This window comes from Orcinus orca, chromosome 15, assembly GCF_937001465.1.
Source record: "Orcinus orca chromosome 15, mOrcOrc1.1, whole genome shotgun sequence".
Classification (NCBI taxonomy): Eukaryota; Metazoa; Chordata; class Mammalia; order Artiodactyla; family Delphinidae; genus Orcinus; species Orcinus orca.
The window spans coordinates 67002905-67017886 of NC_064573.1; the positions used below are offsets into that span (position 1 = coordinate 67002905).

General features: G+C 48.1%; 1 protein-coding gene across 5 annotated transcripts in view; it reads left to right on the forward strand.

The window, feature by feature from the left end:
- Nucleotides 1-1652: 1652 nt before the first annotated feature.
- ASCC2 (activating signal cointegrator 1 complex subunit 2) overlaps nucleotides 1653-14982 on the forward strand; it is a 41534-nt gene continuing 28204 nt past the window's right edge. For 2 of the 5 annotated variants that reach the window (XM_012538209.3, XM_033412900.2), the window contains exons 1-6: nucleotides 1653-1747; nucleotides 3748-3785; nucleotides 5725-5823; nucleotides 11708-11866; nucleotides 12232-12402; nucleotides 13368-13497. In XM_012538209.3, coding sequence (XP_012393663.1) covers nucleotides 5743-5823; nucleotides 11708-11866; nucleotides 12232-12402; nucleotides 13368-13497 — 541 coding nt within the window. In that variant the 5' untranslated portion in view covers nucleotides 1653-1747; nucleotides 3748-3785; nucleotides 5725-5742. The remainder of the gene's footprint in view (nucleotides 1748-3747; nucleotides 3786-5724; nucleotides 5824-11707; nucleotides 11867-12231; nucleotides 12403-13367; nucleotides 13498-14982) is intronic. The other 3 variants (XM_012538210.3, XM_033412901.2, XM_049697747.1) reach the window with 2 other exon arrangements.

Consider the following 14982-nt stretch of genomic DNA (forward strand, 5'->3'; position numbering starts at 1 on the left):
TTTCTCTTTAGTTATCCCTAGACTTGACTGATTATGAGCACCACAGACACTCGCCTCCTTTGCCAACCCAAATAATTGCTCTTAAAGTAAGTTAGTTGTTGTTGTGTTTCTTTTAATTTAGAGAATAGAGGCCCCCACATTCCTCCATACTTGTGTGTAACTAATACATGGTTTAAGGTTTCTCCTGTTAAAGTGGTTTTTTTTAAAATTTTATTTATTTATTTGGCTGCATCGGGACTTAGTTGCAGCACACGGGATCTTCGTTGCGGCATGTGGGATCTTTCCTTGTGCGCGGACACTAGAGTGCGCAGGCTTAGTTGCCGCGCAGCATGTGGGATCCCTGGTACCCCAACCAGGGATCGAACCCACAACCCCTGCATTGGAAGGCAGATTTTTAGCCACTGGACCACCAGGGAAGTCCCTATAGTGGCTTTTTAATTTCATTTCAGTTGGACATATGATAGCTCAGACAAGGATGCCTCCTTTGGAAGCTCACATTCCTCACTAATCTTTTCAGGCAAAGAAGAGAAAACAAAGATGAAATAAACATAAGGGTTAGGGCTTCCATGTTGGCGCAAGTGGTTGGGAGTCCGCCTGCCGATGCAGGGGACGCGGGTTCGTGCCCTGGTCCAGGAGGGTCCCACGTGCCGCGGAGCAGCTGGGCCTGTGAGCCGTGGCTGCTGGACCTGCGCGTCCGGGGCCTCTGCTCCGCGGTGGGGGAGGCCGCAGCGGTGAGAGGCACGCGTACCGCTAAAAAAAAAAAATATATATATATATATATATATATGTATAAGGGTTAACACTCCAACTGATAGGGAGTCTCCTTCCTCCCTTCCTCCTCTTCTTCCTTTCTCTCCATTCAATTTTTTGAGCACCTACTATGTGCTTGCTATTGTCTGTATTATCTCATTAAGTCTCCTAATGATGATGAAGTGGGTATCAATGACCCCTTTTGACAGATGAGGAAACTGAGACATGTTTAGAGAAGTCAGGTGTCTTATTGGATGTTTTTCTCTTTTTATAGTCATGTTATTTAGCTCTAAAACTTCAGTGATATTAATACCCATCGGGAATGATGAGACCAATCCATACACTTTTGCCAGAAGTCCTATTTTAAGCTTTCTCTGTACCAAAGGCTGCCACACATTATTGTCTTCCAACCAACCACAAAGATACAAATTATATTTCCTGTGTGGCCAATGGATGTGATGCCAGAAGAAAAAAACATGGAGTTACTGGCACTTTTCTCCTGTCCCTTCCATATCACTGGATGTTCAGTTTGCCTGAAAAAATGATGTCAATAAAGGGAAGCATTCAGTGTTCTGACACAGCTTGCAGCATTCAGCTGCAGAATTCCTCCTGGACTTGAGATTATGAATGAGTAGGTTAAGGAAGGAGGTGGAAGCCTGGGATCCTAAGAACCCAGGTACCATACTTGTTTTTTCCAAGAGGTGGAACCATACCTGCTCTCCGCCCACCTTCCATTCTCTCTGCAAAAGCAAGAAGAGAGCTAACGGGGGACAGTGGGCTGTTCCTAATGGGGTCAGAGTCTTGCGGCTGGGGGCGTGGCCCCGGGCCCGGCTTCCCGGCGGCAGTTGGCTTCGGGGGCGGGGCCGGGCCGAGGCTTCCTGTCTGCGCCTGCGGAATCGCAGTTTGACCCCGGAAGTGCCGGCGCTGTGGGAGCTGTCATCGTGGACCGCGGCGGCTGTGGCGGCGGCGGTACAGCGCCGGCAGTGGAGCCGCCGAGGTGAGTGCGTGGCTGGGCCCTGCCGGATGTGGGGCATCGGGCCTGGGAAGGGCCGCAGCCGTGCCTTACGCGGCCTCGGGCCTCCCTGCCTACACGGCAGGGCCAAGCGTTACACTGCCCCAGGGGCCGCGAGTCGCCCCGTTCCTCCTACCCCTCCACCGACCCCCGCCCAATTAGGCCGCCAGAGCTTAGAGTCTCGGATTCGAGGATCGGCCCGAGAGTGACCTTGGCCTTGGACGAGTCACGATCCTCCCACTTCACCCCGAGCTTCAGTTTCCTCAGCGTTCATTAATTCGTTCAACAAATATATGTCCAGCGCCTTCTATGTGCCGGGCACAGATCTAGGTACTGGGGATACAAACAGAGCAAGACAGACAAGGCTCCCGCCCTCATGGAGCTTACAGTCTAATGAGCGGAGACAGTCAACGACAAATAAATGCGCTAGGTAATTAAAGATATGACAGTAACTAGGGGAGTGGATACTTTAGATAGGGTAGTCTGGTAAGGTCTCTGAGAAGAGTAATATTGAATTGAGACCAGAAGGGTGAAGACAGAAACTGAGGCAGCAGCATCCCTGGGGATGCTCCCAGGACTTATTGAAATTGGTCAATATGGGGCCCTTTCCTAATTTGTGGCATCTACTGCCCTGCTTGGCACTGAGGATGCATTGGTGGGGCACAGATATCATTATGGTCATGGTCCTTACCCTTTTGGAACTTAGAGTCCAGTCGTTGCCTAGTTAATTTCTATTCATACTTGAGATGAAAACTCAAAACTTCCTTGACATCCTCTCTCCCTCAAGTTAGTTCTCTCTGTTAAATGCTGTCATAGTCCCAAGGGCCTTACCTGCATAGCATACTCACGGTGTTGAGTTTTACTTGTTTGTATGGCTGTCTGGTTCATATCTGTCTTAACCATCAAGACTGTAAACTCTATGAAAGGCAGAATCAGGTCTGTTACTTGCCCACCTTAGGATTCTCCAGGCAGGCTTCCATGCCTGGCACATAGTAGGTACTCAAAAACTCTTTGAATGGCCTATTAACACAGTTATTGAACACAGTGTTTGCTCTCCAGTGGTTCAAAGAAGGCCTCTCCTGCACCAAGTTATTATCTTCTCTTTCTGATGGTGTCTCTCCTCTACTTAAATGACGCCTCACTGCCTTCAAATGAAAGGCCAAAATCTTCAGCATAGCATTTGAGGCTCTTTTTAACATGGCTGCATCTTTCTTATCCAACCTCTTCTCTCCACTTCTGTCACCCCCTCTCTGACCTTGTGTTTTCAGCCATCCCAAATGTCTCCCTCTTCCTTCAGAGCCACAGGCGCTGAGCCTTTTACTCATGCTTGCTCTTTGCTTGGAATGTCCTTCCTTTTCATCTTTTCCTCCTATCCTTCAACAGCCAGGTTGTAAGTCATCTTCTCTGTGACATCCTTCCTTTCTCTGCTGTGCTTGTTCTGGAAATTTCCAGTTACAGCTCTAACTACACGGAATGATAGTCATTTACATGCCCAGGACCCAGAATGTATTCAGTTAGTGTTTGTCGAGTAACTGAGGAAGCCCAAAGTGCTCTGCTTATGATTGGGACTTGAATAATAACAACAAGTGAACTTTACTGAGTGCTTATTATATGCCAAGTACTATCCTGATGACTTAGTACTGGTTACTTCTCATGCCAACCCTGAGAGCTTATGAGATTATGTGCTGTTATTATCCCGATTTTACAGATGAGGAAATCAAGGCTTAGAGATGTTAAGGAACTGTCTCAAGGTCTCAACATGGGTAGGATGGAGCCAGGATTTGAACCCAGGCTGTAGAACTATAAACTTTTCTTTCAACCATCACACCAGCCTGGGTCTGAACTACCCTTACAGGCACTGGCTTGTAGGAGTAGATTTCTTCCAAAAGCAGGTGCTGTCTCTACCTGTCTAGGCCTGAACTATGGGGCCTAGAATTATAAGGGTGGAGAGCCGCCTCCTCATTATGACTCTTTCCCCACCCTAGGTCTCCACACTGGACACTCCCACTACTGTCTTTGGAAGGTAAGTATGGAAAGGACTGGGCTTGTGACTTCTGCACTGGTGAGCCAACCACTGATGTTTCCAGCTGCCCTCCCAGCATCACTGAGGGGTTAGGAAAGAAGTATTTTTAGCATCAGCACAAGAGACCCAAGTGTCCAGGCACAAGAGCTGGGCTTCAGTTTCAACTTGGCCACTCACGTATTTACCTGAGCAAATCAGGGCCCCTCTTAGGACATCTGAGCATAATAATCCTTGTCGTTCTTATCTGGGTTATTGCAAAAGGCTAGTAAGATAGTAACTTGATTAGAAGTAATGTATATACAACAGATGGTGTTATCTACATGTTGCAAAGGTGAAAGATGAAAGCTCAGACACAGGGACCATGTGTCTGATCCACTATCCACTGCGATCCTAGAGCTGGAACAAGCCTCGAGGACTAGACAGACTGGACCTCTGTCTTTGCATCCCATGTGAAGATGGATATCTTCACAGTCTTTAAAGCAGCCGCTGAACCAAGGTTCCTCGTATACCAAGCTGCTTCCTACCTCCTTACCTTTGCTCCTGCCGTTTCCTCTGCCTGGGACATCCTTCTTCCCTGGCCAGTCTCCACTCTCAAGACTCAACTCAGGCTCTCCTGAGCCTTCAGGCACTCCTCTAGAAATGCTTCTCCGACAGCCACAGCCCCCACCAGCTCAAGTGCACTAGACTCAGTACAGCGAATGGTTAAGAGCCAGCGTGCTTCACCAGCCACTAACTCTGAGACCTAGGGCAAGTTTCTTATCTTCTCCAAGCCTCTGTTACCTCATTGATAAAATGAAGGTAATAATAGTACCAACCTTAGCGTTGTTACGAGCATTAATACATGTAAAGCAACTTAAGGTGCATAAAGCGAGTTCATGCTGAAAAGTACTGAGAAGAGCACCAGCACATGAGAAGCATGTTTCCACCGCTGCTATTGTCATTATTATTATTGGATCAGAAGCTCCCCCAGGGCAGAGACCCTGCTTTATCAGTCTGTCTTCATAACACCAGGGCCAGGCCTAATATCTGAGAGCTGGGACTCCAGTAACTCATGGCTGACCATGCCCCTCAGCTCCTCTGCGAGGATTCAGGAGGTGATGATTTCCTCATCCCAGCCTTGATATGTCTTCATGTCCTCATTGAGACTGTGCTGGCCTTTTGTGGCATGTCTGAGGCCTGAGTCACTTCTGTGCCATGATTCAGCCAATACGCATGTCCTTCCGCAGGTCAGGCCAAGTTGTATTGAGAAAAGAGCATTGGATGGGAAGACAGGAGACGTGGTGTCTGCTGCTCATTGACTCTGAGGCCAGTTTGTGCCTCTCTAGAAAGGAGCTTGCTCTGGCAGTTTTCTGTGAATTCTGTTGCCCTCCCTGGTCCTTCTGTTTATCCGTGTCCTTCTTCCCTGAAGCCTAGAAAGGTTGTAAACTCTTAACTTCCTCTGCAAGTGAAGAAAGGCCCATGGCTCCAACCCTCAAAAGACTTAAAATCTGGTTAGAGTGGTAAGAAAAGTATCCTCATATTCAATTGTTCATGAAATATTTGATGAAGCCACCTCTGTATCAGGCCTATGCTTGTCACAGGAAAGGTAGCAAGAGAAGGAGAGTCCAGGTACTGTCTTCACAGAGTTCACAGGCCAAGGAGGGCACGGACCTGGAGCCATAATAAAGATAATCTAGGTACTTTTAACCAGTACTTCTCAAATTGGGTGGGAATATTTCAGGAGTCACCTGGGGAGTGTTTTCCTCCTCAGCTGATAACTGCTGCTTTAGGCAAAAAAGTCACTTTGGTCTAGATTAGTAGGTACAGGAAGCAGGCCTTTGAAGCCTTTGAGGCCAGAGGTTGAAGCTTCTCTCCTGGCTCTGGGATCAGCCCCAATGCAGGCCCCTGCCCCCAGGAGCCTCTGTGTCTGCTGTCTTCTTCCCATCCATATTCCTTTCAGGAGGGTCAATGCAGCACAATGCCAGCTCTGCCCCTGGACCAACTCCAGATCACCCACAAGGACCTGAAGACAGGGAAGCTGAGGACTTCACCAGCGCTGGTGAGCCGGTGCCTTGAGGCCGTTCAGCCTGATATTATCATTCTTGCAATTTCAGAAGCAAAAAGTAAATTCCTTCTTTATCTGTTCTAGAATGACCCAAGGGCCACAGTCTGTAATTCAGTAGTCGGGACGCTATTAGGTCCTTCCAGGCCCAGCGTAGAGTAGAAGTTTCCTTTCCGAGCAGCTTGAATTTGAGTGGTATTTTCCATGTCACCACCCCACACCTTGCCTGCAAAGCATTTCATTTTGAATCAGTCTGATGGCAGTTCTGACTCAGCCTGAGCTGGCCTAGCAGTGGGGCTGGCCCAAAGCTGGGTTTGGGGATTGGACCTTGTGGGAGGTGCTCAGGTTTCGGATGGGCCTTTTTCAGAGCTGTCCCAGCTGCTATCCACTTTGGCGGGGCACACTGATTTCAGAGGTCAGTTCTGAACGGGCTGAGAAGCGCCACACACAGACCTGGCAGGGCTTGTGAGACTGAAAATTAAGGAGGCTGTGAGCATGCCGATTACCAGCTGCGGGGAGAGATTAGAGCCGCAGAGAGGTGCCAGGGTGCTGGAGAAGGAGACAGACGCGGGGACTGGAGTCCCCATACCCCCTTGCTGTTTTCCCAAGAATATGAGCTTACTTGAACAAGGTGGGAGGAAGTATTTTCTGGGAGCTTGAGTAAAATTGTGGGAAACGAGCTTGGTGTTTTATTTCCTGCTTTCTGGATGGCTTCCTATTATTTCCTAACTACTCTCTAATAATAGTACTTAATATTTATAGAGGGGACTTCCCTGGAGGCTCAGTGGTTAAGAATCCGCCTGCCAATGCAGGGGACACAGGTTCGAGCCCTGGTCGGGGAAGATTCCACATGCCACGGAGTAACTAAGCCCGTGTGCCACAACTACTGAGCCCGTGCTCTAGAGCCCGCGAGCCACAACTGCTGAGCCCAAACGCCTAGAGCCTGTGCTCCACAACAAGAGAAACCACTGCAATGAGAAGCCCGTGCACCATAACAAGGAGGAGCCCCTGCTTGCCGCAATTAGAGAAAGCCCGTGCAACAGCAATGAAGACCCAATGTAGCCGTAAATAAATAAATAAAAATTTAAAAAAATATTTATAGAGCACTCGCTCTTGGCCAAACCTTTCACCTGGATTTATCTCATGTAAGCCGAACCACAGCCCTCTGAGTAGGCATTTTGGTTGTCCCCATTTTACAGATGAGGAAACTAAAAGTTCAGGGTCATAAAACTGGAAAATTAGGGGAGCCAGGATGGGAACACAGCTAGGCTGCCCCTAGAGCCCGTAGGCTTAACCTTTCTGCTATAAAGCCTCTTGTTTCTTTTTTATAACTTTTTTTTAAATTGAAGTAGAGTCAATGTCCAACATTATATGTTTCAGGTGTATAACATAGTGATTCACAATTTTAAAGGTTATATTCCATTTATAGTTATAAAATGTTGGCTGTGTTCCCTGTGTTGTGCAATATATCCTTGTATTCATAATCTTTTTATGTAAGGGGGTTATTGATCAGAAAATTGAGAACTGTTCTGTCCAATATGTTAGCTGTTCACCACGTGTGGTGGTTGAGCTCTTGAAATTGTGGCTAGTTCAACTGAGGAACTGGATTTTTAATTTAGTTTTAGTTCATTTAGGTTAAAATAGTCCCATGTGGTGAGAGCCTACTGTATTGGCCAGCACGGACCAGGTCTAGAGCAGTTCCGTCACTGCAGAGGTTCTGTTGGTCGGCGCTGGTGGAGACGGGTTCCTTGGGTCTGATTTCCCACCTCAGTCCTTCCCCACGTACTGGACACCTGGGCTGCTAGACTGTGGGCTCCGTGGGAGCAGGGACCGGGCCCTTCCCTTTGTTCTGGTTTTCCAGTGCCAGGCACGTAGTAGCTCTCAGGAGACATTCAGTAAATGAGTCAAGGACCCTAGCCACGCTTTGTGACAGGCACTGGAGCTACAAAGAGAAAAGACATGGTTCCTGCCCTTGAGGGGAGAAAGCAGACTGGTAGTTCTCTGCAGCATGATCAGGATATGAGGGAAGGAAGTCCAGGCTGCTGATCCAGACCAGCGGGGTTTATGGGTACGGGGAGGTCTTAGGGTGGTGGGAGAGCACACACTGCCAGGAACTCCTTCCAGAAAGAGGGGGATCCTGAACTGGGTATTGAAGGGTGAGTAAGCACTAGCCGGGCAGAGCAATGGGAGGAGGATGGACCTGGCAGGAGGACCTGTGTCTATTGGCCTGGACTCCTGAGAGCCTGACTCCTACACAAACCACCTGGGGTGGAAGCAGAGTTAAGGAGCCCGGCTTTGTGTTTAATGTCACACAGACTTGGCCCTGTGACTTTGGGCAAGTTACTTAACATCTCTAAGCCTCAGGATCCAAAACAGGGTAACAGTAGAACCAGCCTTGCTGGGGTGGTTGTGAGGATTAAATGAGATGCCTGTGAATTAGCAGTGAACCTAGGACATAGTGAGCACTCAATGAAGACGGTGATGACAGCTGTGACGGTGACAGCGGCATTATGAATGGGGTGTAAGGTGGGAAGAGGGACGAGCTAAGGAAGACAGCTGTTTGATTGAGGAGCAGTCTTTTGGCTGTGCTGCAGGCCACCAGAAGCTCCTGAAAGATTGTCCTCAGAGATGTACCCGCCCTGTATTTGTCTCTTTAGTCCCAACTTGGGAGAAGAAGATCTCCAGCAAAGGGACAGCCATCATGCTGCCTCTGCAGAGCGATAGCTGAAGCTAATGTTTATTGAGTAGTTACTGTGCAGATGCACATACTTACTATTGAAGATCCAAAAGAAATCAAGTCTTGGGCCAAAGTGGGTGAATGGGCTCTTGAGAAAGACAAGACTCGTATAAGTGGAGCATTTGGAGAACAGTCCAGAATAGTTTCTTATCAGGATAAACAGAGCAGAAGTTTGATGGGCAGAGAATGTTCAGAAAGCTTCATGCAGCAAGTGGGACCTAAGCCAGGCCTGAAGAGTGGAAGATACAGTTGGAGCCTGCTGCTCCTTGCCCTGGAATCTTCCATGCCCCCTACTCATTTTTTTTTTTTTTTCTTTTTTGGCTGCACCATGCGGCATGTGGGATCTTAGTTCCCTGACCAGGGATCGAATCCATGCCCCCTGCATTGGGAGCATGGAGTCTTAACCACTGGACCACCAGGGAAGTCCCCCAATGGCCCCTACTCTTGAGCGTGGCATTGAAGGTCCTTCAGAGACCCTGACAGGATCTGGTCCTTCATTACCTCCATGCATTCCTTTGTTCAATCAGCAAATGTACATGGAGAGTCTGCTCGATGCCAGGCACTGTTCTAGGGGTTGGGACTGCTGTGGTGAGCAAGACTCAGACTCCCTCCAGAGACCTGCAGGGTACTGGGGGAGAAGGAGAAGGCAGGCCCTCCCTTTTGTATCACTTTATTGAGGTATCATTGGAGGACAATAAACTGCATGTATTTATTTAAAGTATACGATCTGATTGGTTTTGACATCTGCATACACCCATGAAACCATCACCATAATCAAGATAATGAACATTTCTGGACTTCATGGTGGTCCAGTGGTTAAGACTCTGCACTTCCACTGCAGGGGGTACGGGTTCGATCCCTGGTACCCCTGGTCGGGGAGGTTCCACATGCTGTGTGGTGCGGCCAGAAAAAAAAAGATAATGAACATTTCTACTACTCCTGAAAGTGTCCTGGTGCCCCCCCTATAATCTGTCCCTTCCTCTGTCCCCTTCCACAGCAACCACGGATCTGCAAGCACTTCTGATACAGTTTAACAAGTGCTACAGTCGGGGAAGCATAGAGTGCAGGTGTTGGGGAGCCCAGGTGAAACCCCTAACCTAGTCAGGGTGGGACTTGGGAGACTTCCTGGAGGAGGTGAGGTCAGAGCTGGGGTGAGAAGGATGAGCAGTGAGACCAGGGTGACACGTGGTACCTTAGGTCATTTAGTAGGTCTGCAGTGTCAGGTTTGGTTCAGATCCTGCCTCAATTGCTTCCTTAGCCCTGTGACCTTGGCAAAGTTGCTGAATCTGACTGAGTCTTGGTTTCCTCCTCTGTAAAATGGGGAGAATACTGTCTCCCTTTGAAATAGTTGTTCTAGGTAAAAAAGAAATGGGCTGGGGGACAGGCCTACTCAGCAGCCGGCACAGGGCAGGTCCTCCGTGAGTGACGGCTTTTATTATCCTTCCAGCATCTCTCCCTCCAAATCCATCTCCCACCACCTGGTGCAGTCTGTACCCTTTTTTTTTTTAAATGGCCCATTTTTATGCCTCCATAAAAATACTGTGTTTTCCACCTAAAAATCCTTTTCATCCTCCAAGGGCCAGCTCAGATTCTGCCGGCCCTGGGAAGCGGCCCCTCGTCCTCCAGGCGCAGTTAATCACCTGTTGCCCTCTCACAGTCTCTCTGCCGGGTTTGAGCTGTCTGTGTTGTGCTCATTTGATAGCTTAGATGTGCATCTTCCCCTCTGTAGAGGATGCCTTTCTTCATGTGCGCAGCAGGGTGTCAGTAAATGTGTAGGATTGTAGGGAGGTAGACTCTCAGGGGTGTGTGTATGTGTGTGTCTGTTGGGTGAGTGGGGTGAGTAGCCTGGCCTGAGAAGTGACCTAAGAGGTGAGATGTCAACAGACAAAGGCAGGAGGGGAACTCGAAAACCAAGGAGATGAAATTAGGGCCTAGAGAGTAGTTTTGGATTTGTTTCAGGCAGCAGGATTCCTTTTGTATAAATTATGATTTAAATGGGAGGGGTCCTGAAGACCCACCTGGCAGGTGACCCCCAAGGAATCCTGCGGGACTCAAAGACTCCACAGTTTGCAAACTTGCGTTAGGCAGTTGGGAGGTGTAGGTGGTTCTCGAGGAGACTGACCAATCAGCTGTGGTTTTCCTGTGCCCCCTGGATTGACAGACCTGGAAGTGGGTGGATTGTGGTTGATAATAGCTGAGACGCAGCCCAGCCTTCTTCCTGTTATCACCTCCCCCCCTCCCCAAGAGAAAGCAGCCCTTATGTAGTCAGAGGAGAAAACTGAGCTCATCTTCTCTTCTTTATGGTGAACAAAGTAAGATTTGTTCATGGCAAGGTAAGGGTTGGAAGAGAGAGCTTGTGATGCTAAGCTGAGACCTGCAATTACCTGATTAGCATCTTTTAAAAAAAATACTGAGGTTTTTTTCTGATTATACAAAAGGTATAGCACGTGATATGTACAGTATGATACTGTTTGTGTCAGAAAGATGAAAATGGGTCCAAAGAAATGCCTCATATGGGCACATTTTAATGTAAATACTTAGAAAAGGTCTGTGAGGATGCTCAGGGAATGGTGAGGGGTTACCTCTGGGTTGACACACGGGCTGGGGGTATGGGCCAGGCAACTCACCTTTCTGTACTATTGTGAGTTTTTGAAAGAAAGGATGCTCATGCCTCACTTGTATGATTTAAAAAATAATTTAAAAAATAATACATGTTCTTTTTTTTAATGGGAAAATATAGTCAAGTCATAATCCCTTCCACTAGAGATAGCCACTGTGAGCTTTGGGGGGTTGCCCCCCACACACACACTTTAAAAAAAAATCTGTACCAGTGTGTGAATGTGTTAAATATGTGTACTTTTTTTTTTACTCCCCAAACTGGTTATAAAATAGAGAGGTTTGTGTCCTGCTTTTTCTTCCCTTAACCTTTCCCCATGTCATTAAATATTCTCCAAAAAACATGGTATTTAATGCCCGCCTGGTGTTCCCTGGCTGCAACCAAGCCCCCTTTGTCAGAGACACTCAGTTCTTTATGCTTGAGGGTCACTGGTTGGAACAGCCCAGTGTTGTCATTGCTGTGGGTTGGCAAATGGGCCCTCACTGACTAACCTCTGCCACGTTAACACGTGGTTTTTGGATCCGTAGCACCCCGAGCAGAAGGCAGACCGGTATTTTGTGTTATACAAACCGCCCCCTAAAGACAACATTCCCGCCCTAGTGGAGGAGTACCTGGAACGCGCCACCTTCGTAGCCAATGACCTCGACTGGCTCCTGGCCCTGCCTCACGATAAATTCTGGTGCCAGGTAACATTCTATCAAAATTCACGCTAAGACAAAGCACATGACATGCCATTGGTTGGGTGCTGTTGTTTTTCTCTCCCAGGAGATGCTTTTTTTCTCTGCTTCTTACACTGGATCCTTAACAGCAAATTGTGGTTTGGATTGCTCTGACTTGTATCACAGTCTTAGTGATGTTTACACAACGCCTTCCAACACGTCATTTTTAGAAACTCGTGTTTAGCCCTCGGCTCATTTATACCTCTTCGGTCCCTTGGGGTTGGAGTGTTTGCCACAGGCCAGGGCTGATGGGCCATGAGCCCTGCACAGTCCACCCACACGCCCTTGGGCCTCAGTGACGAGCCCTTGCTGTCCTCTGTCGCCTGGCTTAGGTTGTCTTCGACGAGACTCTGCAGAAGTGCCTGGACTCCTACCTGCACTATGTCCCCCGAAAGTTCGACGATTGGGTGGCCCCGGCCCCTGAGGTCGTTGACATGGAGAAGCGCCTCCACCGAAGTGTTTTTCTCACCTTCCTTCGCATGTCCACTCACAAGGAATCCAAAGTAAGCCCCGGATCCCGTGACAGGTCACCACCGCCACCTGACACCTCTGTGCCAGGCTCTCAGCCCTGGGAAGGAAGGCTCTGGAAGTATCATGTTTCCTCTGTCTCCCCTCTGCTTTTATTCCCACCATTGGGGAAGAAATCTGTGCCACCTCCCTTATCCTCTAAGTCACCGGGTCGCCTGCGTTACACCCAATGTTTTCATCGATGGGGAGCCGAAGGCCCTGTGCCAGGTGGCGCGTGACTATGCCCTCCTTGTGCGTCAGAGGGCGAATACATTGGTTCTGAGTTTTTAGAGGGACTCGTATGTGCTTTTTAAAAACCTTTACTTTTTTCCCCCTGATTTTAAAAATAATAATGCTGTCTCTAAACAACTCAAACATAACAGAAATATTTTGTAGATTATGAAAGTCATCCACAAAACTCCCTCCCCTCAAAATGACCACTGTCAAGGTGCATGTTCCTTCAGGAAACTTTTTTCCTTTCAATGTGTGTGTGTGTGCGCACATATTTATTTTAAAAATAGTATCTTGCTTTTTTGTTTTTTTAACTTGTTACATGGAAATTTTCAAATATACACAAAAGTATAATGACTCCCATGTACCCATTACCTGGGTTCAACAGGTATAGACATCTTGTTTGCTCCCTCCCCCTGAGTTTTCTGTTTTTCTTGGAGTATTTTAAATAATCCCAGACATCATGGTGATTTACACATAAATATTTTAGAATGATTCCCCAGCTGATGGTTTTATAGTGAGCTTTTGCTTCTGTTTACATTAAGATGAAGTGTGACCACTGCTCCAGGTCAGTCCATGAGGCTCAGACATGTCCGCGGTGTGGACAGAGCTGCTTCTGTTAGCCAGGCCCCTGCTGATGGACCTGAAGGTTGTTTCTTGTGAGCTTGCTATTACCCTGCAATGCACATGTTTTTGGAAAGTCTCTCATGCTTTCTGCACTGTTCCTTAGGATCACTTCATTTCCCCCTCTGCTTTTGGAGAAATCCTCTACAACAACTTCCTGTTTGACATCCCAAAGATCCTGGACCTCTGCGTGCTCTTTGGAAAAGGCAACTCCCCGCTGCTGCAGAAGATGATAGGTGAGTAGGGGCTGTGGCCTGACGGCGGCAGGGCGGGGGGGCACAGAGATGGCCCCCAAATTCCAAAGGCGGGCGCCCGGATGAGCACAGGGGGATTCAGAGCAGCAGCAGTGGGTGGTGCTTGGAAATGTCTTAGTGGACGTGTGTGTCAACTCTGAAAGAAGTGACTAAGTGGTGGTGGGGGAGTGGAGACAAAAATGGGCATCACGCAGCTGCTCCAGGATCTTGGAGTCAGCATTAGGCCATGTGTCAAACAATCGAAGGAGTCGGGGAGTTTGCTTCAGCAATGAGAGTAAGAACGGTGGCGACAGCTAACGGTTATTTGAGTGCTCACTGGTGACTCTGCGGATGCTCCTCATATGTCATCTCAGTTGATCCTCCCAGTCGCCCTGTGATGTCAGTGGTGTCATCATCCCCATTTACAGTTAAGGAAACTGAGGTTATATGTCAGGGAATTGCCTGAGAGGCCGTGACTAACGAGTAGCCAGGCTGGGATTTATGTCACTTGGGCCTGACTCTCAGGCTCTCACCCTTGGCCACTCCCTGCCTCAGGGGTGATGGGGCTGCCTCAGAAATGTCAAGATTTGCATTGCTGCTGAGAACAGATGGGGGCAGAGTTCAGGGAGGACCCTTTGGGCTTGTGAAGGGAACAGACATCAGCAGTTGGATCCCATCAGGAGGCCATGGGTTGGAAGGTTCACTCAGAGCCGGAAGCTTTGTTGGGAAGTTACAGAGGGAACAGTGCCACAGTGGACTCATTTTTGAATAGCCACTCATGGCATTGGACTGGCACGGAGAGCTACTCACCCTGGACACCCCTGTCAGCACTCCTCACCCTGAGATTATAAGATAGAGACTTCCAAGTGCCCAGTTACAGAGCTCAGTTATCCCTAGAAATGTCTTCTTCCCTTCCTTCCTACCTCCCCACCACAATAATAAAGGTAATATATGTTAATTTAGAAAATTTTGAAAGAATATAAAGTGTAAAGAAACAGGAAAGCAATTACTAAATTCCTGCACCCAGAGACAATGATTTGGTGATTATTCCCTTCTACTCTTTTCTCTTTGTATTTTTTTTAAAACATATTAGAGCATAATGTGTATGAAATTTCATATCCAGCTTTTCATTGGAACGACCTCTGGTTTCTCATTCAAATCTAATTATTGCCTGATCATCAGTTAATTTCTTTTATTTTCCCCGGGAAAGACCCTTAATAATTATACTCTAGACAGAGGTTGGGATGAGTGCACAAAAGCAGGCACGATTAGCTAGAGAAACAATTATTAGGCCGGTTTGGTTGGAGTGGAGCATTCTGGGAGGGCAGCGCAGGAGCCAGGGGAGGAAGCTGGGGCCGGATCAAGGAGGGCTCCACGCCAGGCTTTGGCACTTGGGGAGCAGTATCGCTTGGAGGCTAAGAAGGCAGGTTCTAGAGTTGAATTGCCCAATCCACAGCTCTAGTCCCAGCTGTGTCACCTTGACCAAGT